The sequence below is a fragment of the Ahaetulla prasina genome, chromosome 2 (assembly GCF_028640845.1).
Source record: "Ahaetulla prasina isolate Xishuangbanna chromosome 2, ASM2864084v1, whole genome shotgun sequence".
NCBI classification, from domain to species: domain Eukaryota; kingdom Metazoa; phylum Chordata; class Lepidosauria; order Squamata; family Colubridae; genus Ahaetulla; species Ahaetulla prasina.
In genome coordinates this window covers 47,910,645-47,935,704 of record NC_080540.1, presented here as the reverse complement: position 1 = coordinate 47,935,704, position 25,060 = coordinate 47,910,645, and the positions used below count along the sequence as shown (strand labels likewise).

Below are 25,060 nucleotides of genomic sequence, written 5' to 3'. Positions count from 1 at the left end.
CATTTACAACACAATTGATGATCAATAGGTAAATTTACATTTACCTATTTTACCTACATTTACATTTACATTTACAACACAATTGATGATCAATAGGTAAATCATAAGGATTGCCAGCAACAAGTTATAGTCATAGAGTCATAAGTGGAAAGAGATTGGTGATGGGAACTATGGAACGATTAATAGTAGTGCAGATTCGGTAAATAGTCTGACAGTGTTGAGTGAATTATTTGTTTAGCAGAGTGATGGCCTTCGGGAAAAAACTGTTCTTGTGTCTAGTTGTTCTAGTGTGCAGTGCTCTATAGCGTCGTTTTGAGGGTAGGAGTTGAAACAGTTTATGTCCAGGATGCGAGGACTATAGTGGAGGACAAGGGGCCTGGTGTGGTATGGTCCATGGGGACATAAAGAATCGGACATGGCTTAGTGATTGAACAACAAATGCTTTCTTTCCACTTTTTTAACTGAATTATTAACTTACTAAATCCTTATTTTAAGCATATGGCTTGCTGGCTTCTGGCTCATAGTTAACTGCACTACATCCTATAACATCTTGAGTCTCCAAAGACCTATTCAAGGGTCCTTTTGTAGACTTTAGTTCAGCATTCAATACCATCATTCTAGACATTCTTCTAACTAAGCTAAACCAGCTACAGGTACCGGAACAGACTTGTAAGTGGATCACAAGCTTCCTAACAAACAGGAAGCAGCAGGTGAAGCTAAGCAAGATCACATCAAATACCTGTACAATTAGCACAGGGACCCCCCAAGGCTGTGTGCTGTCCCCACTTCTCTTCTCTCTGTATACCAATGACTGCATCTCCAATGATCCATCTGTTAAGCTACTGAAGTTCGCAGATGACACAACAGTGATTGGTCTCATTCGAGACAATGACGAATCCGCATATAGACGAGAGGTCGAACGACTAGCCTTGTGGTGCAACCAAAACAATCTGGAACTAAACACACTCAAAACCGTAGAAATGGTGGTAGACTTTAGGAGAAACCCTTCTATACTTCCACCTCTCACAATACTAGACAACACAGTATCAACAGTAGAAACCTTCAAATTTCTAGATTCTATCATATCGCAAGATCTAAAATGGACAGCTAACATCAAAAACATCATTAAAAAAGGACAACAAAGAATGTTCTTTCTGCGCCAACTCAGTAAGCTCAAACTGCCCAAGGAGCTGCTGATTCAGTTCTACAGAGGAATTATTGAGTCTGTCATTTGCACCTCTATAACTGTCTGGTTCGGTTCTGCAACCCAACAAGAAAAACACAGACTTCAGAGGATAATTAGAACTGCAGAAAAAATAATTGCTACCAACCTGCCTTCCATTGAGGACCTGTATACTGCACGAATCAAGAAGAGGGCCGTGAAAATATTTACAGACTCCTCGCATCCTGGACATAAACTGTTTCAACTCCTACCCTCAAAACGACGCTATAGAGCACTGCACACTAGAACAACTAGACACAGGAACAGTTTTTTCCTGAAGGCCATCACTCTGCTAAACAAATAATTCCATCAACACTGTCAAACTATTTACTGAATCTGCACTACTATTAATCGTCTCATAGTTCCCATCACCAATCTCTTTCCACTTATGACTGTATGACTATAACTTGTTGCTGGCAATCCTTATGATTTATATTGATATATTGACCATCAATTGTGTTGTAAATGTTGTACCTTGATAAACGTATCTTTTCTTTTATGTACACTGAGAGCATATGCACCAAGACAAATTCCTTGTGTGTCCAATCACACTGACCTATTCTATTCTATTCTATTCTATTCTATTCTATTCTATTCTATTCTATTCTATTCTATTCTATTCTATTCTATTCTAAAGTTGTGAGCTATGATAGTGTGGTCAAACATATGCTTTCCCTGACTTCTGTTCTTATGGGATTGCTTTTGATCATGTCTATTAGATATTTGCACATCTGACAGGTGCATTTGGTGCTTGAGGTCATGTGCTTGAGATGATGTATCTCTATGTGACAGAAAAGCATGTTTTTTGTAAATCTAGACATAGATCAAAGAATGTGTGTATATATCTATTTATATCAGCATTTATTCAAGACTTGAATTACATATTCAGTAAGACAAGAGGTTCTATCAGATTTCCATATTGCAAACTAAAGAGAGAAACAAATAGCTCATATCCTCTCAGTTTGAGGAAAAACAGAAGGCAATGTATGCATCTATTATGAGGTGAGGTTCAGAAGAGTTAGTTGGCTCCAAATTTAAATTGACCTGTAGATTATTTAAAATTGTTGCAGTTGATTGGATATTTTTATTTATTCTATCTGCTTTCTTATGTATGCCTGTCACTATCATAGATCGTAGCAGGAACAACTTTGAGTACTGGGTTGAAAAACCTTTCTCCATATTTCTAGAATCATTTGGTGTGTATGTTTAGGAAGATTTGGGGGAAGAGAAAATGATGGATTGAATGTAAAATAATGCAAGAAAGGAAACAGCCACCATCTTTCTCTCTGCCCCCGAGATTGTTGCTGGCAATGAAGTTGCAGCCTGCTATAACGTACTTCCTCTTATTGCATTTTGTAGAAACACAGAATTTTGATGAGCTGTTGTCTATCTACTGTGTTGGTTTAATGGCAAAGCATTGAGAAACAAGAAAAGACAGGTGGAAAATCCTTTGCTGTGTTACCTTAATAGCAACCTCCATCAAAAACCATTAGCATGAAAAAGAAAAAAAGAAAAAAAAGGAAAAAAAGGAAAAAACCATTAGCATGCTAACTGGGGAATTCTGGAAGTTGTACGCCACATATCTTGAAATAGCTTAGGTTACAAAACATGGCTCTAGAAATTTTTGGAAAGAAGTAGAGAAAAATGTAATCCTAATGTATGAAATATTTCAAAATATTCCATATCATAGCCTACACAGACATTTTAAACAGTCTGAATTACATGGATCAACAATGTCATTGGTATAGGTTTTCTGGATGCTTAACATTGGATATATCATGAGATAGAAGTACAGTGAATCTATCTCCTATTCATTGGCTGAAAAATAAATAGGTTTATTATCTGTCCTTCAGGATTCTTTTCTTGTTTTCCAGCAAGTGCAGGCTCTGCTATTTTTTTTATTCAGTGAGAATTCAAAACAATGATAATTTCCTCAAAATGCTTATTCAATTGTTCTATCATCTTTTAAATAAGACATTCCAAAGATGCTTTTTTCCAAAAGGCAACTGGACTTTCTTGTTTTTCTTTGAAAACATTTCACTTCTCACCCAAGAAGTTTCATTAGTTCTAGCTAACTGATGGAGAATGGAAGAATTTATATTCTTTGCAGTCATGGGGCAGGTGAAAGGACTGCATTGTAAATATGAGACAGGTGCAGTGGTGGGATTCAGCCAGTTCGTGCCATTTCGGGAGAACCGGTTGTTAACTTTCTGAGTAGTTTGGCAAACTGGTTGTTGAAAGAAATCATATGGGCAGAGAATTAGTTGTTAAATTACTAGAATCCCACCACTGGACAGATGACATTGTATTCCTCCCTCTCTGTTGAAGGAGGGCTGTTGTCAACCATCCCATTCAGTCATCTGGAAAAGAAAGACTCCTGGCCATTTGTTTTGCCAAGAGTTTACTTTACCAAAGCTTAAATGATTACAGAAGTAGCATAAGCTGAATCTGAAGATTTCCTGTGTGAACAACACAAAGGAAGTTCCCTCTTTCCCTCTCCCTCCCACCATCCCCCAGTTATCTGCAAATGTCCAATCAGGTGCTTATATATTGTTCAATAAATAGGTGCTTGGTTTCCAGCTCTGCATATCGCTAATGACCTTGGCTGGCTGGAGCTTCTCACATGGCTCATCTAGGCTTCCATCCTTCCCTTTCTTCACATTCAATTCTGCACCACCACCACTACCACCCCTGCCACATGCTAATGTCTGGGTGCCAGCTTATGAAAGTTGGGTAGATGAGATGTAGCCATGACAGCTGTTCAATGTTAACATAGATGGCCTCTTTGACTCCTCTTTCAGACCAGTGGTCCCCACTCTACAGAATGTGAACACTGCTGTCTTCAAAAGAATGACTCTTGTCTTTCAGATGCATAAAGACTGCCCAGATGGGTTTGCTCTCTGGTGTTGTGCCATAAGGCTAAGAACAAGTAGTTTTTGTTGTGGAATTTAGTGTGGATTCCCAGGAGGGAGGGAGCAATAGACAGTGAGGTTTGTGTGAGAGTAAGAGGATGAAGATGGCTAGTCCCAGATAGTTCCCAGAATATAGGCTTCACTTAAAGGGAAGACAGTTTCTCCCTAGAAGTTCTCCGATTATAACTTTAATGATACAAGTGCGTTATTTTAGCTTGGCATTAAAAATCAATTGTTAGATTAACATATAAAAAAACTTATAAAGCCCATTTAATTTTTAAATCATGAATATATATGATAAAAAAGATTGAGTATTTTTTCACATGAGATTGCAATTCTATTATACATTAATTAAGCTGTTCAGTATAAAAAATATATTTTTTATAAAAAGTATAAAAATATATTTGTAAAACCTATTTTGTTTATATTCTAAAAAAAAATGTAAGTTTCTATCCTTGTGCAAATATTTTTTAATTTCTTGATAACGTACATTTAGTAATCTGGTCTCAAAGTTTTCCATACAAAACTTTTCCCACTAATATTATTGTTTGTACTTTAAACAGAATAATAGCATTGGAATAAAATTCATGTCCCTTGTATGGGCTTCCCCCTGCCCCGCTGATCCAAATATTGCTACAAAAAGGACAAATGGTAAATAGAAATATTTTTATTAAATTTGAAAAATCAATAAATATTTAGTTCAGACTGGTTTTAATAATATTGTACATCACAAACAATTGGAACCATTTCTTGTATTGGTCAAAACTGCTGGTTCATAATAGTTTGCATGCTTATGATACATATAACAAAACACTGCAATGCAATCCCGTGTACTTTTTTTTTTTTACAATTGCTATTAAAGTCACAGATATATTAAAAGACAGATTTTAAACAAGTTGTTGTTTAGCTTCAATATGATCTTACATATGCCCACTCAAAAAGACCTCATACTCTCCTAGGAAACTAGGCAGAATACTACAGCCTAGATTATGTTTACATTTTAAAGGGCAAATCATTATATTTTCTTCACAGCTTCTATTTTCAGAGACAACAGATTAAACTGATATATGGAGGGTGAAGGAAAATGCCCAATATTTCTAGCTCCTTATTGTTTTTTCCATAAATGTCCAGCAGCTGTTTATCTGGCAGAATTGAATATATAAATCAAGATTATAATTTTATTTGCAGTTATGTCACCAACTGAAGGGCAGATGTGTATTCCTTTGGAGCTAAAACCTCAAAAGATGAGAGAAAGAAGGGACAGTTGAAATTCATTAAGTAGAAGTATTCTTTCTGGTTTCAAAGAGATCAATAATTATATTTTAAACAACATGGATTGTGAATCATTTATTTGCTATGGGTTTATAGAGAATAAGAACCCTTTTCTAGACAAAAGGGATGGTATGGTGGCTCAGTGATTAAGATGCTAGGCTTGTCAGCTGAAAACTGGTAGCCCAGGTTCAAGACCTGAGCACCACACTATGCGGTGTTTCCCGTCCTGGCCCCTGCCAACCTAGCAGTTCGAAAGCATGCAAATGTGAGTAGATAAATAGGTACCACTTTGATGGGAAGGTAACAGTGCTCTGCGATGTCATGCTGGCCACATGACTGCAGAAATGTCTTTGGCTCAATGGCTTTCAAACAGAGATGAGCACCACTCCCTACAGTTGGCAATGACTAGTGAGTAAAATCTGCAGAGAGTCCTTTGTCTTTATCTAGGCAAGAGAACTACCAACTGTGACTATTTCAAGGAGGTTTGTATTTTGGCGCCATTCTCTACACTATGCCGTTAAATTCCTTGCACCATTCGTTAAAAATAAAAACTCTACAGTTATATTTAGAGACCAAGCTATAGTTTAATAAATGATATTGAGTATCATTTGCATATGCATTCAGTTGACAATGAAGTTTGAAAGGAAACCCATGCTGTCAAAATTTAAATAGGACTACTGGACTGCATTTCTTGGCTGACACCTAATTATCACATTTTGCAGCACAAATCTATTAGCTCTAGGTTCAGGAACATGTTGAATATGTTAAAATTAAATTCAGAACAAACTTCTGCTTTATACATGTTCATAAAATGACATTAAATCATAACATCCGTGTAGACTGGGCTTTTCATCTTCAAGCATATAGGCAACTTTACCTTTATTTATATGCAATCTTTGTATATTGTCCTAATCATTAGGCCTCTGTATGGTGCACATGAAACAAAATCATGAGAATTACAATATAATCCATTATAATGAATATGCTTCTTATCATGAGAGAATTAATTGTTCTGTTGTGTCAGGCTTTTCTCTACCTGAGGGGTCCTTGGTGCTCTCTGAGCTTGGTTGTTTTCTTGCAGATGTTTCATTACCCAAACTAGGTAACATCATCAGTACTAACGGTTGACTCCTTATTTCAATTCTGAGCTACAAATAGTCTCCTTCCTTTTCTCTACCACTTGGAAACCCCTTGAATAAATCTTTCATATAACAAGGAAACACATCAAATGTTCCATTTTAGATCTGTCATTCTTCTTCTCATCCCATTTTCTTTTGAATGCTCTTCTAGTTCTCTTTATCAGACAGCAATTCTGATAATCCTTAGTATCTTTTATTACTGATATCCATGCATAGAATTTCCTGCTCTCAACATTTATTTTACACCTTTTACTTATGAAGGTGTAAGGTTCTTATCTGAACATCTGACGACCGTCTCCAGGAGAGCTTTTCATCAGGTTCGCCTGATTCGCCAGTTGTGCCCCTTTCTAGACCGGGATTCCTTATGCACAGTCACTCATGCTCTGGTTACCTCTTGCCTGGACTATTGCAATGCTCTCTACATGGGGCTCCCCTTGAAGAGCACCCGGAGGCTCCAGTTAGTCCAGAATGCAGCTGCGCGGGTGATAGAGGGAGTGGTTCGCAGCTCCCATATAACACCTATCCTGCGCAGACTGCACTGGCTGCCTGTTGTCTTCCGGGTGCGCTTCAAGGTATTGGTCACCACCTTTAAAGCGCTCCATGGCTTAGGACCGGGTTATTTACGGGACCGCCTACTGCCATCTTGTACCTCCCATCGACCCATGCACTCTCACAGAGAGGGACTCCTTAGGGTGCTGTCAGCCAAGCAATGTCGGCTGGCAGCCCCCAGGGGAAGGGCCTTCTCTGTGGGGGCTCCCACCCTGTGGAACGAACTTCCCCCTGGACTTCGACAGCTATCTGACCTTCGGACCTTTCGCCGCGAACTTAAGACATATCTATTCTCTCATGCAGGACTGGCTTGAATTTTAATTTTTAGATGATTTTATGGGTTTTAAATTTTAATTAGTTTTTTAGGGTTTGAATGTATTATAAAATTTAGACCAAATTTAATAAAAAAATTTAATTATTGTTTTTAGTAATAATGTATGTGTCTTGATTGTTATTTTATTTGGCTGTAAACTGCCCTGAGTCCTTCGGGAGAAGGGCGGTATACAAATTAAATTATTATTATTATTATTATTATTATTATTATTATTATTATTATTATTATTATTATTATTATTATTATTATTATTATTATTATTATTATTATTATCATCATCATCATCTTACTTTTGCTCTTGCTCCATATCTGCCCTATTCACTTGGATCATCTAGGAGATATCTGTTGTAGGTCCAGATATGGATGATTTTGATATCAGAGGCCAATCTGCCTCTGTCCATGGTGGGTCCATATTATGGAACAAATTGCAGTTTGTATTATTAAGAAGTGAAGAAGTATTAAGAAGTAAAGTTTATAGCATGGATGACATATTAGTTCTCCTAGTCACTTACTCTCACACACTTGCTCTTTTTCTCTTCTCTAATTTAATTCTTGATTTCTAAAAATCATATGTTGCTCTTTTAGAATGTTCTTTTCAACCTTACAAATGCTTTTAAATGGAGTTTAAAACAAATGTCATTATACGGTAATAAATGCACACAAACACTCATACGAGGCCTTGATTAGCAATGTCCTTTCTTCCCTTCCCTTCCCCTTCCCTTTTTGTCTTTCATTTTCAGCTGATTGGGAGCCTGCAGGCAGGGATATTACATAGTTTAACCTATCTATCACACTTGGTATATTTTAAGCTGTTCTAAAATAGTAAATAATGAAGACAATTGTGCCAAGGACTGATTTCAGGGCAGTACAAATTTCCACACAGCTGCAGGTTTCAGTTACATCAGCAAACTTCAGAGCTTTACACTCCTACCACTCAGGAAATCCAAATGCTCTTTTATAAATCAAATGCTTTCCCCTTTCCTAACCAAGACATGGTCCCTATGTTCACTTAGCTGCCTACTAAGATGCTGTCTTACTAAAATAGAATATGTCCGGAAAAATCCTTTTCCAGCATTCAAGGACTATAGTGATTATTTGGGAGGGAGGGACAGTGGGACAGAGGAGAAGGGGGAGAGAACTCACTTGATTGTGTTGGAATTCGAATTTCTTCACTGCTGCTTCCATCTCCCCCGTCACTTACAGTTTTTATTTCAATGAGGTAATCATCTTCCAACGGTACTAGCAGTTCAGCGGATGTAATGTTTGTCTTTAAGATATGAGTGGTACTTTGTCGATTTTGCCTATACAAAATCTAAATATAAAAGGAGAGAAGGCAGCACTGGTTATATAGGTTCCTTTTGTTTATATAGGGTTTCTCATTTATTTTCTATTTATTTTTTAAAACTTATAAAAATTCATCTGCAGTTCATGAAGCAAACAGCAATTTTCAAAGATCCCTCTAGGCTCATTCTGGGGAAAAAATGCTCTGTTCTTGTTGCTTATAAGTGTTCTGTATGAATTCAGTGGGGCTATAAGGAGATGTCCACAGTGCCTGCCGGTTGTTCACACAATGGCACATTTATTTGCATTGGATTCTTAAGCCATGACAAATATATAAAGGTAATAATAGTACAGTATTTGGACCATTAGAGCTACATGCACAATTGGCACATTTTGAAAATGTGTTCTGGACATCACTGAAAAACAACTGTGGTGACACGAATCACCAGGCACAACATGTTGGAAGTGTTTGTCTTTTTTGTCTTTGTAAGTGAAAACTCTTTTTCTTCCCACTGACTGTTACACAACATCTTGTTTTCACTTTTTAAATTTTCTCTACATTAGACTGGTATTTTCCTACTCCTATGGATGCATATGAAGTGAATCAGTGCCCCAATAATCACATTCTTGGGGCATACTATATTTGTGTGTAAGTGAAAACAAATACCAATAACTCACACCAAAATTGTTCTGAGACAGTAAAAAGCACACAATTAGTTCCAAAACCCCTCTTTTTATTTCAATGGCTGTGAATTCTGTTCATTCACAGCCCGTGATGAGTCATAAATAGTAAGAGTCTGACAGAAGTCTGCCACAGTCCTTTGGGATAAGGCTGATAAGTATCCACCTTTATGTCCCTTGACACACTGCCAAAGACCTAATTGGCAATTAGCTTTGCAAGGCCACACGGAGCACAGAGTCAAAATGGAGCTTCAGAATTTTAACCAACCAGCACAAACAAAGTTGCTTCCTGCAAAGGCTCAAGTGCCTTTGCTCCTCCTTTATGTCTTATGGGAGGTGCCAATCATCTCCAAGCCTTACTCCTGAGTTGCTCCTTTTGTATTAACTGTTCTTGCCTTCTGGCAGCTCTGCGCATAAGCGCATTGTGAACACTCTCTCCCTGTTCCTCTGCCTTGCTGACAACAGACTTTGGAGGCTCCGGAGTCAGCACATAACTCCCAGATGGCCCTGGCCCTGGCCCCATCTCTGCCTCTGATACAGAGCCCTCGTTTAAGCCTTCCCTAGACTCCAGGACTGGCGCATGTTCCTCCCCAGCCTCCTCACTGTTCAACTCTGCTACCAACTCCGCAGGCTGCCGGTGGACCCCAACAAAAATGAAGTTGGTGAAGATAACATTATTTTTGACATGCTAATTCTTTATTAAGCAATGGAGATATTTTTATGTTTTATTCAAATTCATAAGAGCCATATGTGATCTTGAAAGTGTCACAATGTAATCACCTATTTAGCTCATTAACATATTTTGCTAATGTGAGCAACAGCATATGAAAACTTTCTCCAATTATGACATGCTTCAACAGTGTGAATGTATAACTTCCACATTCTTTTTTAACAATAGTCATGCTAACCAGAGAATTCTAAGAGTTAGATTACATACCTTAAGGGTATTCAGATTTGAGAAGGCTACCCTATTATGGTCAAGGGATGCAGTAAAGTGGGATAGCATATTTTCATATATTTGTGGGTAATTTTCTGTACAGGTATTAACAACCACAATAGAGAAGATACTTCACCCCCTTTTTAAATTAGATTCCTCTAATTAATAACGGGATATGAGTAAACAAGTAACACAACTATGTGTGAACAATTTTTTCCTACAAAACAGTTGCATTAGTGTTTGACACCTGGAATTAGTTGCATACATTTCCACTATAAAACACTGTCAGCAAAATAAACTCAGGATGCCTGAAGTCTGTTGTCTTCTGGCAATAGGGTACAACCAGTGAATATTTATTTTCTTTTCCCAGTTTGTGATCACTCATAACCTCTGGCATCCAAGCTTTCATGATCTGGTTCTGAAGGAACTGGCAGACGTGATCTCAGAACCACTGAACTATATCTTTCAAAGATCCTGGAGCACAGGGGAGCTGCCAGAGGACTGGAAAAGAGCTGATGTAGTTCCCATCTTCAAAAAAAAAGGGGGGGGGAAACAGATCCAGGAAACTACAGACCTATCAGCCTGACCTCAATACCAGGGAAGATTCTGGAAAAGATAATCAAGTAACGAATCACCGAACACCTAGAAGCAAACAAAGTAATAACCAAAAGCCAACATGGGTTTGTCAAAAACAGATCATGCCAGACTAATCTTATTGCATTCTTTGACAAAATGACAAAATGAGTAGACCAGAGGAATGCTGTCGATATAATTTACTTGGACTTCAGTAAAGCATCTGATAAAGTAGACCATAACCTACTACTAGATAAAATAGAAAAATGTGGGATAGACAGCACCACCACCAGATGGATTCGTAATTGGTTGACCAACCGCACTCAACGTGTATTCCTCAACGGAACTACATCCACATGGAGGGAAGTATGCAGTGGAGTACCCCAAGGCTCGGTTTTAGGCCCAGTACTCTTCAACATCTTCATCAATGACTTGGATGAGGGGATAGAAGGGGAACTCATCAAATTTGCAGATGACACCAAGCTGGCAGGAATAACCAACACTCCAGAAGATAGGCTCAAGTTACAGAAAGATCTTGACAGACTTGAACATTGGGCGCTATCTAACAAAATGAAATTCAACAGTGAAAAAAGTAAGGTTCTACATTTAGGCAAAAAAAACACAAAATGCACAGGTACCGTATATGTGGTACCTTGCTCAATAGTAGTACCTGTGAGAGGGATCTTGGAGTCCTAGTGGATAACCATTTAGATATGAGCCAGCAGTGTGCAGCAGCTGCTAAAAAAGCCAACACAGTTCTGGGCTGCATAAACAGAGGGATAGAATCAAGATCACGTGAAGTGTTAGTGCCACTTTATAATGCCTTGGTAAGGCCACACTTGGAATACTGCATTCAGTTTTGGTCACCGCGATGTAAAAAAGATGTTGAGACTCTAGAAAGAGTGCAGAGAAGAGCAACAAAGATGATTAGGGGACTGGAGACTAAAACGTATGAAGAATGGTTGCAGGAACTCGGTATGTCTAGTTTAATAAAAAGGACTAGGGGAGACATGATAGCAGTGTTCCAATATCTCAGGGGTTGCCACAAAGAAGAGGGAGTCGGGCTGTTCTCCAAAGCACCTGAGGGTAGAACAAGAAGCAATGGGTGGAAACTGATCAAGGAAAGAAGCAACTTAGAACTAAGGAGAAATTTCCTGACAGTTAGAACAATTAGTAAGTGGAACGACTTGCCTGCAGAAGTTGTGAATGCTCCAACACTGGAAATTTTTAAGAAAATGTTGGATAACCATCTGTCTGAAATGGTGTAGGTTTTCCTGCCTGGGCAGGGGGTTGGACTAGAAGGCCTCCAAGTTCCCTTCCAACTCTGTTGTTATATTATATCTTGGTTTCTTCTTTATAATTCCTAGAATTCTCAGTCAGCATGGTAGCTCCATCACAAGAGAAACTTCTGAACAATATTTGCATTTTGAAACAGCAGCTTTTTGTCTTGTTATTTCATAATCTCTGTTTTCTTTGTCCTCACTTTGATAAAGATTTTTGCACTGACAAAATGTATTTGTTTGAAGCCCACCATTATTATGCAACTTCATAAATTTCATACTACATGCTCCAAATATTAACATGGTTTTATGTAGTAAACAACCCATTGTTTTTTTTTAAAAAAATAGATCACAAGAAACATAGAGACTTGGTTAATTCAAACTATCATTACTCATGTACATAACATTTACCTTCATGACAATCTTACTTTATAGCCTAGGACGTCGGACTCATTTGCCATTGTTTTCACGTGGTCCCAGTTCAAGCATATTTTTGAATTGGTCAGTCGCCAGACTATGTTTGCTGGGTGCTGACTTGGCGCTATGAAAAAAAGAACATAATATTCATGAAATAATTATTTTTCAGAATGCAACTGACAAACGGTTGACAAAATCATCTGAGTTACAGTAAGCCAAGTAATTCTTGGATCCTGTTCATTACAAATTGTTTTTGCTATGTAAGGTGTTTCTAGTGCTGTTCAGAACTGGGGACATAGTATTGATATGGAAATTGTATAAAGATATGTGAACTGCTGTCATTATTCCCCACAATTTGGCAGTTACTTCTTTTAGTATCCACTTGTTGGATTTTTTAAAAAAAAATTATTTATTTATTTGTCACACTGTATATATAAGCATAAGCATGAAATAACTATACAATATATAAGCATATATATAAGCATAAGTATTTAGTAACTATATTAATTGGATATAATGAAAGGAAACACTTGTGCTCTTATGCATGCCCCTTACAGACCTCTTAGGAATGGGGTGAGGTCAATAACAGTTTTTGGTTAAAGCTTTGGGGATTTTGGGAAGAGACCAGGTAGTGTATTCCAAGCATTAACAACTCTGTTTCTGAAGTCTTATTTTCTGCAATCAAGATTGGAACGGTTAACATTAAGCTTAAATCTATTGTGTGCTCATGTATTGTTGCAATTGAAGCTGAGGTAGTCTTCAACAGGAAGGGCATTGTAATAGATGGTTCTATGAATTAAACTCAGGTCATGTCGAAGGCGGCGGAGTTCTAAATTTTCTAAACCCAGGATTTCAAGTCTGGTGGCATAAGGTATTTTGTTGTATTCAGAGGAGTGGAGAACTCTTCTTGTAAAATATTTCTGGACACGTTCAATTGTATTGATGTCAGAAATGTGGTATGGGTTCCAGACAGGTGAGCTGTATTCAAGAATTGGTCTAGCAAATGTTTTATATGCTCTGGTTAGTAGTGTAGTGTATATATTTGAACCCTGAAATAAGCGTTTGACGGGGAAGTCTTATTATTTTGGGGCTCATGGAGCAAGATGGGGCTCCTCTTGCCGTCTTACCTGATTTCCAGCTCTGCATTTAAATATTTTCGGGGAGGGCTTATTTTCAGGGGGAGGCTTATTTTAGCGCATGCGCTCAAAAGCCCGATTGAGCTTATTATCAGGGAATGTCTTATTTTCAGGGAAACAAGTTCTCCTCCCTTTATCAGCTGAGCCAGGGGAGAGCTCTGCCTGTTGTTTCTGTGCTCAATATTTGGAATATAAATGGTGTGTAGGAAATTGTGCCTTCTAGGAAAATGCTTGGTACATCAGTATAGGTAGCAGCAGGAAGTCTCCTACAGATGGATGTAAGATGACATGAAAGTAGCTCAGACCTGCATGGTTTAATATATGCCTGAAATAGCAAAGTCTTCTGAATCTACCTACTCCCAAACTCAGCATGAATGCTAGTTTTCTTATGCAATTGTGTCTGCCTTTTCTCCAGATCCATGCCAATACTAATTTATTCTAAACTTTTATTTAATCATTTGTACCAACAATTAAAATCAAAACAGCACGCCTTTTTGTAAATTTATAGATATTTATATTGTTAATGTATTTGGAACATGTCCTACTCCATTCCTACATTCATAAGCTTAGGTTTTCTGAAAACCTTATAAAACTGGATAAGATAAAATTAGCCACAATGGCTATTAAAATGATTGCTTTTTGTCCATGTGAAGACTGACCACAAGTTTACAGCTTGGAAAAAAGAAAGAAAAAGAATGTGTATAACTAACTTTTAAAGAATATTGACCCAAATTATATAATTTATAGTTTGTATATGCTTTTCCCCCAAGGATAAGGTTGACTGACAAAATAAAATATCACAAATCTCATAGTAGATAACTTGGCACGGGATGGCTGCTTGCACATTATTTAAATAAAGAAAATGTAGAATTTTATACATAGTTACATAAAGTTCCATGGAAGATACATCAGTCACTCCCATATATACACTGTGTATGTGTGTGCATCTGTGCAAATGCATATCTATCTATTATCTAGCTGATATAAAAATAAAATAGACCACAGACTGCGATCAAGTTATTTTTGTTGATGCCATCCAGCTATAGCCTATGGGTAAACCTCCTGCGTGCCACTTAATATTAACTGCAATTGGATCAAAGAGAAGAGATCGTCATCCAGAGCTAGGACACAGCTACCCTGTTCAAGCATAATCTCAGTCAGTACAATGTTCCCATGAAACCCCTTTCAATTATTCAAAGCTTTCCTCCTTGGATCTGGGTAATATTTGCTTTTTCCTTCACATACCCTTATAATTCAGTATTCTCAAATGCCATGCAGTTGGAAGAAAGGTGGACCATTTTATATAGTATCTTATATGCAATACATATTTCTTGGTTGCCTGGTTATATAACAGCACATTACTCCTCCTGATCAGCTATTAATTGCAGCTGACAAATTACACGAGTTTTCAAGGAAAAAAAACAACCAAGAAAGTCCAGTAGTCTTTTGAACAACATCTTTGTGGCATCCCTGACCTGGACGACTGAGAACCTCCATAGACATTTACATGAATCCACAAATGCTTCACATTTATCATCATCATCATCATCATCATCATCATGACTTGACTGATGATTCACACTTCTGTATTCTTCATTAAAATATCATAGATTTTAGCCTTAATATAAAACTCGTTCTTTGACATTTTTTCTCCCTTTTTACACATTCTTTCCATGTGATAGATGAAACAATTTATTTTTTCTTCTTCACATTTTACTGCAAGCGCATGGTCTACTTTTTTCAGATCAACCAAATGTTAGTCCATTAATTGCAACAGGAATTGACCAACAGCTGTCGCCCAAGCCTGAACTCGTGGTCTGAGAGACAGTGACTGGCCCAGAGTCACCCAGCTGGCTTTCACACCTAAGACAGGGTTACAACTAGCAGCCTTCTGGTTTCTAGTCATATGCCTTAACCACTAGAAGAAAATGATTCAAAGGGCAATAGATAGATATATAATAGATGATAGATAGATAGATAGATAGATAGATAGATAGATAGATAGATAGATAGATAGATAGATAGATAGATAGATGATAGATAGATAGATGATAGATGGATGATAGATAGATAAGAGTGGTAGAGAAAGAGAGAGAATCTATTCCTGTGCTTGATCTATTTTTGTGAAAAAGAAAGAGCTAATTCTGCTATGATTCAGAGATGACAAGGAGACCCTGTTATGAATCCAGAAGATCAACAAGCAGGCCAAGTTGCAACATTGTTAATTTTCGTACACAAAGTCTCTCAATAAAATTCCCCGCTAGTAAAAGGAAATACATGGTATATATATATATATCACAAGCCAATTCTAGTTGTTTCCTTAGTATTTTCTCCATCTAAAACCAGGAATAAATAATAAGCTAACGTTAAATGATGTGCAGAAACATTGTAGTTATTTTCCCAAAATAAATTTTCAGATATATAGCTACGATGTTCCATATCTGAAAATAAATATAATATTCATCCACTTTAATTTGGTACCCTCCAGATATATTGGACCACGGTGATCATGCAATCTATGAATTCTTGGAATTTGTAGTTTCAATATACCCAGCAAGAATTTGCTTGAAGAATAGCAACGGACATACTTTCAAATTTGATATGCAAAACAGGATTATTTTAGTGAAGGATTCTATGTAGAATATTTCAGACATAAAGATGCTTCTGTTGTTTAAAAATATTGGGTAGTTACTGATGAACAGCAAAAGGTTTGCTTCAATTTATAATCTTTACCTCACTCTCTTTTTGATGTGCGCTAAGTTGAAAAATGTTTATAAGGAGCCAGTCAGAGGTGGTCTTCAGTTTGGTAGCGGCAACTGTGGGTGTGAGTGCCCACCTGCCCTGGCATAATGCCGTCCTATTTAGCCACGTTTTTGAGGCTGGGCGCAAATGCGGGAGGCGCACACGAGAGCAAAGTGCATGCGCAAAAGCCTGGCCACATGCGCAGAAGGTGCCCATGTGTGGAGCGAACCCGTGGTAAGAATATGTGAAACCCACCACTGGACCCAGCATGCATAAGAAATACATAACCACAAAGTACCTTTTACCTTTGCATTAGAGGCCATATCTCCATACCTAACCTAAAAAGAAAAAGAGTTAAAACAAAAAAGGGCAAAGTGACATTCCAGTGGGTGTAACTATATTTATTGGGGGGTGGGGCAATCTCATAACCTAAAGAAGACCATGAATGGACAAAGTTAACAGTAGCCCTATCAACTTAATGGAAGATAAATGGAAAGAACACTTTTCCCCTCACAGAGAATTGTAGACATCGCTCTAGTTTTCATGTGTGTCCAATTGTACTGAATCAAGGGGGGAAACTGAGCATGGAAATGTTGGCATTATGAAACTTGGATCTCCCTGTTTTAAGGTTTCTTCTGCTTAAATTGTTCACAAAATATCCCAGTCCAATTTCAATGTGGTTTTTGTTAGACATGAGAGACATGAGTACATTTTACTTTCAAGCCCTTTGAGGTTGTTCTCATCAGGAAATATTAGAATTGATAGAACTATACAAATCTGCTTCCCCTCCCTTTCATATCCCAGTCATGGACCCATGGAGAGGCCAGCCTGAGTCTCTTTCTAGCCTCTTTTTCAGGAAAGCATATTATTAACAGGATTTTATTTATTTATTGTTCCAATTTATATACCGCCCTTCTCCCGAAGGACTCAGATGCAACCTGAACTGAACATTGGGCCAAAAAACAAAAAAACTGATGACTATTCATTGTGCATTACATTCATGTAGTGACAGACTATAGTGATAGTGATGTAGTGATGGACTATGTCTGCCCCACAAAAAGGGAGGCATAAATTAACTTCAGGTCAAATAAACTATGGAAGAAGAAAAGTATGCATTGCCTGACTATGTAACAGACAGCCAAGAACAAGCATTGATGCAAGTGAAAAATTTGAACTTACTATATGTGCAGGAAACAAAATATGAATATTGAAATAATGTAATAAAAAACAAGAACAGAATGTTGGCAAGGAAAAGCATTACATGGTTGATTTCTGCAAAAGATCCAGAGGAAAGTGGATAAAGATGAAACCTAGCACTGACTTGCAACTGGAACATTAAAAAACCCCCACAAAACAAGCTAGCCATTCAAACTAATGCAATTAAGGCTAGAATTGAAAAATCATCAAATGATACAAAGTGCAGATTGTGCAAAGAACCAGAAGAAGCAGTAGAGCATATACTGCTTATGAACAGCACATGACACAGTCGCTAAAATGATTCAGTGGAACATCTGTAAAAGTGATCCTGGGCCAGTAATGATAAATTGGTGTGAATATAGATAAAATAATTAAAAATGACAAGGTTAAAACATTATGGAATTTCTAAATACAAACTGATAAAGTCTTAGCTTATAACCCATCAAATTTAACTGTACTTAAAAACAAGAAAGTGCGGCTGATTGATGTTGTAATACCATGAGGTTGTTAGAGGACAAAGAATTGGAGATGATCATAAAGTAACAAAATTTGAAAATCAAAATCAAAAGATTGCGGCATAAACCAGTTGTGGTGATCCTAGTGATTACAAGCACACTGGGTATTATACCTCCCAAAAATTGGACATTCATAAAATTCATAAAGGCACACTGGGTATCATACAAAAACAAAACAAAACTGGACATTCATAAAATTTCCACCTGTTGATTACAAAAATCCACACTGCTTGGATCCACATATATACTACCCTAATACATTGTGACATCCAGGCTCTTGGGAAGAACTCAGTGCATATTAAGGCCAACCCCAGCTAAAGCAGCGGTCACCAACTGGTGGTCTGTGGGCCACCGGTAGTCCACGAGAAAATTTTGGTGGTCCACAGAAAAAGTATTTGTATTTTTTATATTGCACTAAATACAATTTATCTTTTTTAAAAATTCATATTAGTGGTCTGCGGAATTTAAAATTATTAATTTAGTGGTCCCTGAGGTCCGAAAGGTTGGTGACCCCTCAGCTAGAGAACTGGCAGCTATGATTTCATATTTTTCAATGAATTAAAATAATAGATTTTCTGCCCAACTCCCAGTGATTTTCGCCACTCTACAAATTATTTAAAACATTTGGGAATGAAGAAACACACAAACACAAAAACAAAGAACAAAAGAAACAAAGATAGCAGAGAAGACAAACCCAGTTGGGAATAAAGAAGTAAAGGGATCATCAATCATCTTCACCAAAGGACTGGTAAAAAGCCATCTCTTCAGGGCTACTCAAAACACCAGTAGAGTGAGGGTATATTTCAATTGCAGGGAGAATCTCACTGCAGAGGGTAGACAGTGTTGCAGAAAAGACACATTTCTGGGGTCTCAAAAGATGAGATTGCTTAATAGAAAGAATTTTCAGCATACCAATCCCATAAGAGCTAAGTGGCCAAGCAAGTACTATTGGAGACAGGTGGTCACTCAGGTAACCTACGTATGGTTTTATAGGCAACAAACAACATCTTGAATCTAGAGCCTCAGTGGCACAGTGGTTAGAGTGCAGTACTGCAGGCTACTTCTGCTGCCTGCCTACAATTTGGCAGTTCGAATCCCACCAGGCTCAAGGTTGATTCAGCCTTCCATCCTTCCGAGGTGAGTCAAATGAGGACCCAGATTGTTGGAGGCAATATGCTGACTCTGCATATTGACTCTGACTCTGCACTGTACTCTGCACACACTGCACTCTGCATATTGACTCTGACTCTCTGACTCTGCACTGTAAAGCAGTATGTAAGTCTAAGTGCTATTGATGTTGCTATTGAACCACACCCAGAAGCAAACAGATAAGCAATGAGCATATCAAAGCATCTTCATCACTGGTATAAGGCTGCATTCTGGACCTGTTGAATCTTCTCAATTGTCTTCAAGGGCAGCCCTATGTACAGTATGTGGTAGGAGTCAAACCTTGAAATAATCGTGGCATGAATGACTGCCTGTCTAAATAGCCCTCTGATCCAGGAAAGGGTACACCAGATGAAACCGGTGCGAAGGTGTTCCTGGCCATAGTTGATAGCTGCTTATCAAGCAGAGCTCTTGAGTTCAGGGGAAAAAAGAAAAAACTCCATAATTTGTACCAATCTTGAATGAGGAAGTGCTACCCTATCCAAGGTAAAACATGGAGATTTTGTTATGTTATGTTATGCCAGTGAAAACCAATATGAATTCATTAATGCTTTAAAAGAATCTGGCAAATAATGCCCCAAAGCCAGCTGAAATGAATGCATTTAAGCTCACCTAATTCCTTCATAGATGGTGAATTTCTTATACTTGCTTATAATGAAATAGCAACAGTCATTTTCTCCCGTTTATCAATAATAAAATAAGTGCATGCCCAAAGGCCAAAGCTCTGCTTCTTTTTCTTTTTCTTATTATTGTTAGATGCTGAAATTTCAAATGTTGGAAACACACTTTTAAACTCAAGGTTGCTAAAAAAAAGTTCCAGCTGTAAATGTGATCAAGCCTTCAATATGGCAAAATGACTATTTTCTTTTTTTTTTTTTTTTTGAAAAAGCGTTTATTTACAATTGTTATTTCTATTCCCAAATTATACAGGATATGGAACTAAGTGTGAATATAAACACTAAGATGTTGATTTATTTTGTTTTAGGTGAATTAGAAAATGTGCAACTAAGGCATTTGCAGAATCTAATGGTCTTGGTCACAATGAAGAAATAAGCTTTATGATGCAGACTCTACCCTCTCTCTCTTTATCTCTCTCTCTCTCTTAATCTTTATTTATTTATCTATTTATTTTTCAAATTTTTATACCGCCCTTCTCCGAAGACTCAGGGCGGTGTACAGCAAATAAAACAACAATAATGCAAAAAATTTTAAAATACAATATCCAGTTTAAAAATCTAATTTGATCGCTGTATGTTAAAAATATTGAGTAAGAAAATTACAAAATAGAATAAAATCCCTATTTAAAAGCCCACTAAAAAACCCACAGTATTAAAATCAATCAGGCCAGCCCCGCTTGGTGAAAAAAGAAGGTCTTGAGCTCGCGCTTAAAGGTCCAAAGATCAGGGAGAAGACGGAGTCCCACCGGCAGATCGTTCCACAAGGCCGGAGCCCCCACAGAGAATGCTCTTCCCCTGGGGGCCACCACTGACATTGGTTGGCCGATGGCACCCTAAGGAGGCCCTCCCTGTGAGAGCGGACTGGATGCACCGGACGATGGGAGGTAACTGGCGGCAGCAGGCGGTCCCGTAAGTATCCCGGTCCCATGCCATGGAGTGCTTTAAAGGTGATAACCAGCACCTTGAAGTGCACCCGGAAGACCACCGGCAACCAATGTAGGCTGCGCAGGAGAGGTGTTACATGGGAGCTACGAGGTGCTCCCTCAATCCCCCGCGTGGCCGCATTCTGTACCAGTTGGAGTCTCCGGGTGCTCTTCAAGGGGAGCCCCATGTAGAGAACATTGCAGTAATCCAGACGGGAAGTAATGAGGGCATGAGTGACTGTGCATAATGAGTCCCGGTCCAGGAAAGGGCGCAATTGGCGAATCAGGCGAACCTGATGAAAAGCTCCCCTGGCGACGGCCATCAAATGGTCTTCTAAAGACAGCCGTGTGTCCAGGAAAACGGCTAAATTGCGCACCGATTCCCTGGGGGCTAACGATTTGCCCCCCACAGTCAGCAATGGGATTAGCTGACTATGCTGGGACGCTGGTATCCACAACCACTCCGTCTTGGATGGGTTGAGTCGGAGTCTGTTCGTCCCCATCCAGACCCGAACGGCCTCAAGACACTGAGTCATCACATTGATGGCTTCGTTGGGGTGGTTCGGGGTGGAAATGTACAGCTGAGTATTGTCAGCGTACAGCTGACAACTCACCCCGAAGCCACGAATGATCTCCCCCAGCAGCTTCATATAGATGTTGAACAGGAGAGGCGAGAGAATCGACCCCTGCGGCAGAGAGCTAAATGCGGAGGTTGGAGACGGGACGATAATTAGCCAAAATAGCCGGGTCCAGGGAAGGCTTCTTAAGGAGGGGCCTCACCACCGCCTCTTTCAAGGCAGCTGGGAAGACTGCCTCCATCAAAGAAGCACTGGTAATTCCCTGGAGCCAGCCTCGTGTAACCTCCTGAGTGGCCAGTACCAGCCAGGAGGACACGGGTCCAATAAACATGTGGTGGCATTCAACCTTCCCAGTATCCTGTCCATGTCTTCGGGAGTCACAGAGTCAAACTCAGCCCAAACAATGTTCTCAAGACGTGCCTGCATCATCCCACCTGGATCCACCCAATCTGCATCCAGCCTGTCCCGGATTTGAGTGATTTTATCGTGCAGATACCTTCCAAATTCCTCAGCATGTCCCTTTCTTTCTTTATCTCTGTCTCTCCCTTTATCTCTATCTCTTTCTCTCTTTCTCTCTCTTTCTCTCTCTTTCTTTATCTCTCTCTCTTTATCTCTCTCTCTCTCTTCTGTGCAACATAATATAAATATAAAAATGGGTGGAGCTTGCATCATGATGTTACACTGTTAGTTTCATAATTTGCCCTTTCCCAGGGACACACATTTACTCCCCTTGCTATACTGCCCTATTGTAAACTTATGCTCAGGAAATAGATGCCCAAGACACAGATGAATAGAACAGATAGGAAGGTTTCCTTCAAAAATAATTGACCAACACAAAATATATTTGATAATTCATGAACTACAACCATTATCTGGAAGAAAAGAAACTATTTTTGATTTTAATCATTTATGGTAATTAGGAATCCGTGTTACAGCTTGCTTTTCAAATAATGTTTTGGTTGTTGTTATATTACATGGCAAGGCTCTGCATTTATTGTGAGTCAAATGCACTTGTGCTTTTCATTCATTAGTAATTGAAGATACTCACGTGGTTTTTTTGTAGTTACATTTACCAGAGCACTGGATGGACGAGTTCCAGCTGTGTTGTAAGCCCTCACTGTGGCAAAGTACATGGTATTGGCCTTAAGACTGGTAATGTTCTTTGCTGTTACATTGCCATTGACTCTTATTTTCCCAGTTGTCGAGTCTTTGGAATCATCCATCCAATATAAGACCTAAAGTTTAATAACAAAGATAGAATTTTTCTCCCTCAATTATGACAACAAAGTTGACAAAAATAAAGTTTCAGAAGGAACAAATAATTTTATAAAAGCATATGGCACATATTAAATATAAATTATATGTAAGCACACTACTTCCTTTTTTCCTTTTTTAGATCTCCAAATGTGAAATTGTCTTTTTCTAGGCAGTTATAATTAAATAGCTACTGACTTAGACATTTTCTGAGTTCTAACAAATGCTTGATGAGGACTAGTTGATAATCTATGAACTACATTAGCTATTCTAACAACAAAATCATTTTCCAAGTGTGGATTACTCACACAAAGTAGGAGGTAGCAGCCAAGTTGGCAGAACACCAACTTTTGAAGAACTAAAAATAAAGATTAGGAAAAAAAAAAATTCTCACAGACATAAGAAGATCTCAAAATACAACTGAGGTTTCACCTGGCTTCTTGACCCTGAAATAGCAGCTCACTGTGGCTGAGGAAAATAACAGAAAATCATTCTTTATAGCTTTATAGGTATCTACAGAAATTATGCCTTTAGTGAGATGTAACAGATTCAGAGCTGTAGTTACTACTTCCTTATCTGTCCTCCTTCCCCTGTTAAGTACAGGGTCAACTTGTTAAGCTAACAGTTATAATCTTGGCATATATGGCATATTGTACTCTGCTATATTTCAAGGAATAGGACTGTAATGTTTTCACATGTTGAATGCTACCTACATTTGCAGCCTTGTTATTTTTCCTCTTTAATCAGTTGTACAGTGATTCATCCATGAATTTAGTATGGGCATATTCACATTATCTTTAATCAACATTCTACGTATGATCTATGTAAATGTCCAGCCTTTGGTTTTTGCTTTTTGGCATGCAAGAAACCATGAAAGGTATGAAAGGGGCATGGTGGCTCAGTGGCTAAGATGCTGAGCTTGTTGATCGAAAGGTTGGCAGTTCAGCGGTTCGAATCCCTAGTACCACATTACAGGGTGAGCTCCTGTTACTTGTCCCAGCTTCTGCCAACCTAGCAGTTCGAAAGCACATAAAAAATGCAAGTAGAAAAATAGGGACCACCTTTGGTGGGAAGGTAACAGCGTTCCATGCACCTTTTGCATTTAGTCATGCCAGCCACATGACCACAGAAACGTCTTCGGACAGCACTGGCTCTTCGACTTTGAAACAGAGATGAGCACTGCCCCTAGAGGAATGACTAGCACATATGTGTGAGGTGAACCTTTACCTTTATCTTATGCAAGAAACCAATACATTCCCCCCCTATATATAGTATTCTACCTATAACAAGTAACAAAATAATGAGATGAAACTACTTAAGCTGAAGAAAGGATCAGTTGTCAAAAGTGAAAACCCATATGGTGAAATAGCAGACTAGAGCAAGAACAAAGACACATGTGAAATTAGTGATCAGACAAGGTTATTTTAGAGAAAACAGCAGATGGGTACAGATGGGAAGCATATATTTTGGCTGAGAATATTTAATAGGTTTTCAACAACACCTCATAGCCAAGAATCCTTCCAGTATGTCTGGTCCATACAAGAGGGTTCCAAGAGACTTCCATTTCAAAAGATGAGAAGCTTTCTACCGAAATGCCAGTTGGTGCTATCTGAGGCTCTGGGAAAAAGCAGAGGCATAGCAAACCTTGTTATTTAATGTTTTAGCAGACTGTTCCTAAAATATTTGGAACCTAGTTGCATAGTTGTTAAACTGAAAGATAGACGAAAAACTTCATCATAGATATCCTGAAATAATAAGATTTATAATATCATCCTTAAGATTTATGACTTAATTTAGAGACTTCCTGTGTATTGAGCATTAAACCACTGCATCATGCGCATATTGCATCAGCTGTATTATTGGGAGCATTTCAGACGGGTTTACAAATTCTGTTTCATATGACAGAAATAGATAAGAAATATGAGATTTATACTACTTTACTTACTGTCCTCTCCGGAATACACAAGAAATACTGGGCTCAGGGTGCCTATTCCTTCATGATTAAAGACACCCACTTTTACTTCAAAGGGAAATAATGATGGGATGTTTTCATTTCTGTAGATATATTTCGATGCCTCCACTGAAGTCACCACTGCTTTAGTCCAGCTGAAGGAGCCAAGAGGCCGAAACATAATATGGTATCCAAATCCTTCCCCATTTTGTAGTTCTTCAGGAATGGACTGCAAGAAGTATAATAAATCACTTCTAACCAGTGTACCTGCTCTCTTTATCCCATCAAATATTTTAGGTGTATTGACTTAGTTGGCTGGGCCT

General features: G+C 38.3%; 1 protein-coding gene across 1 annotated transcript in view; it reads right to left on the bottom strand.

Annotated features, from left to right (window-relative positions):
* Positions 1-8,503: 8,503 nt before the first annotated feature.
* CNTN6 (contactin 6) overlaps positions 8,504-25,060 on the bottom strand; it is a 199,193-nt gene continuing 182,636 nt past the window's right edge. Inside the window, 5 exon segments of the mRNA XM_058167816.1 lie at positions 8,504-8,740; positions 12,609-12,721; positions 22,581-22,767; positions 24,288-24,403; positions 24,732-24,966. Coding sequence (XP_058023799.1) covers positions 8,504-8,740; positions 12,609-12,721; positions 22,581-22,767; positions 24,288-24,403; positions 24,732-24,966 — 888 coding nt within the window.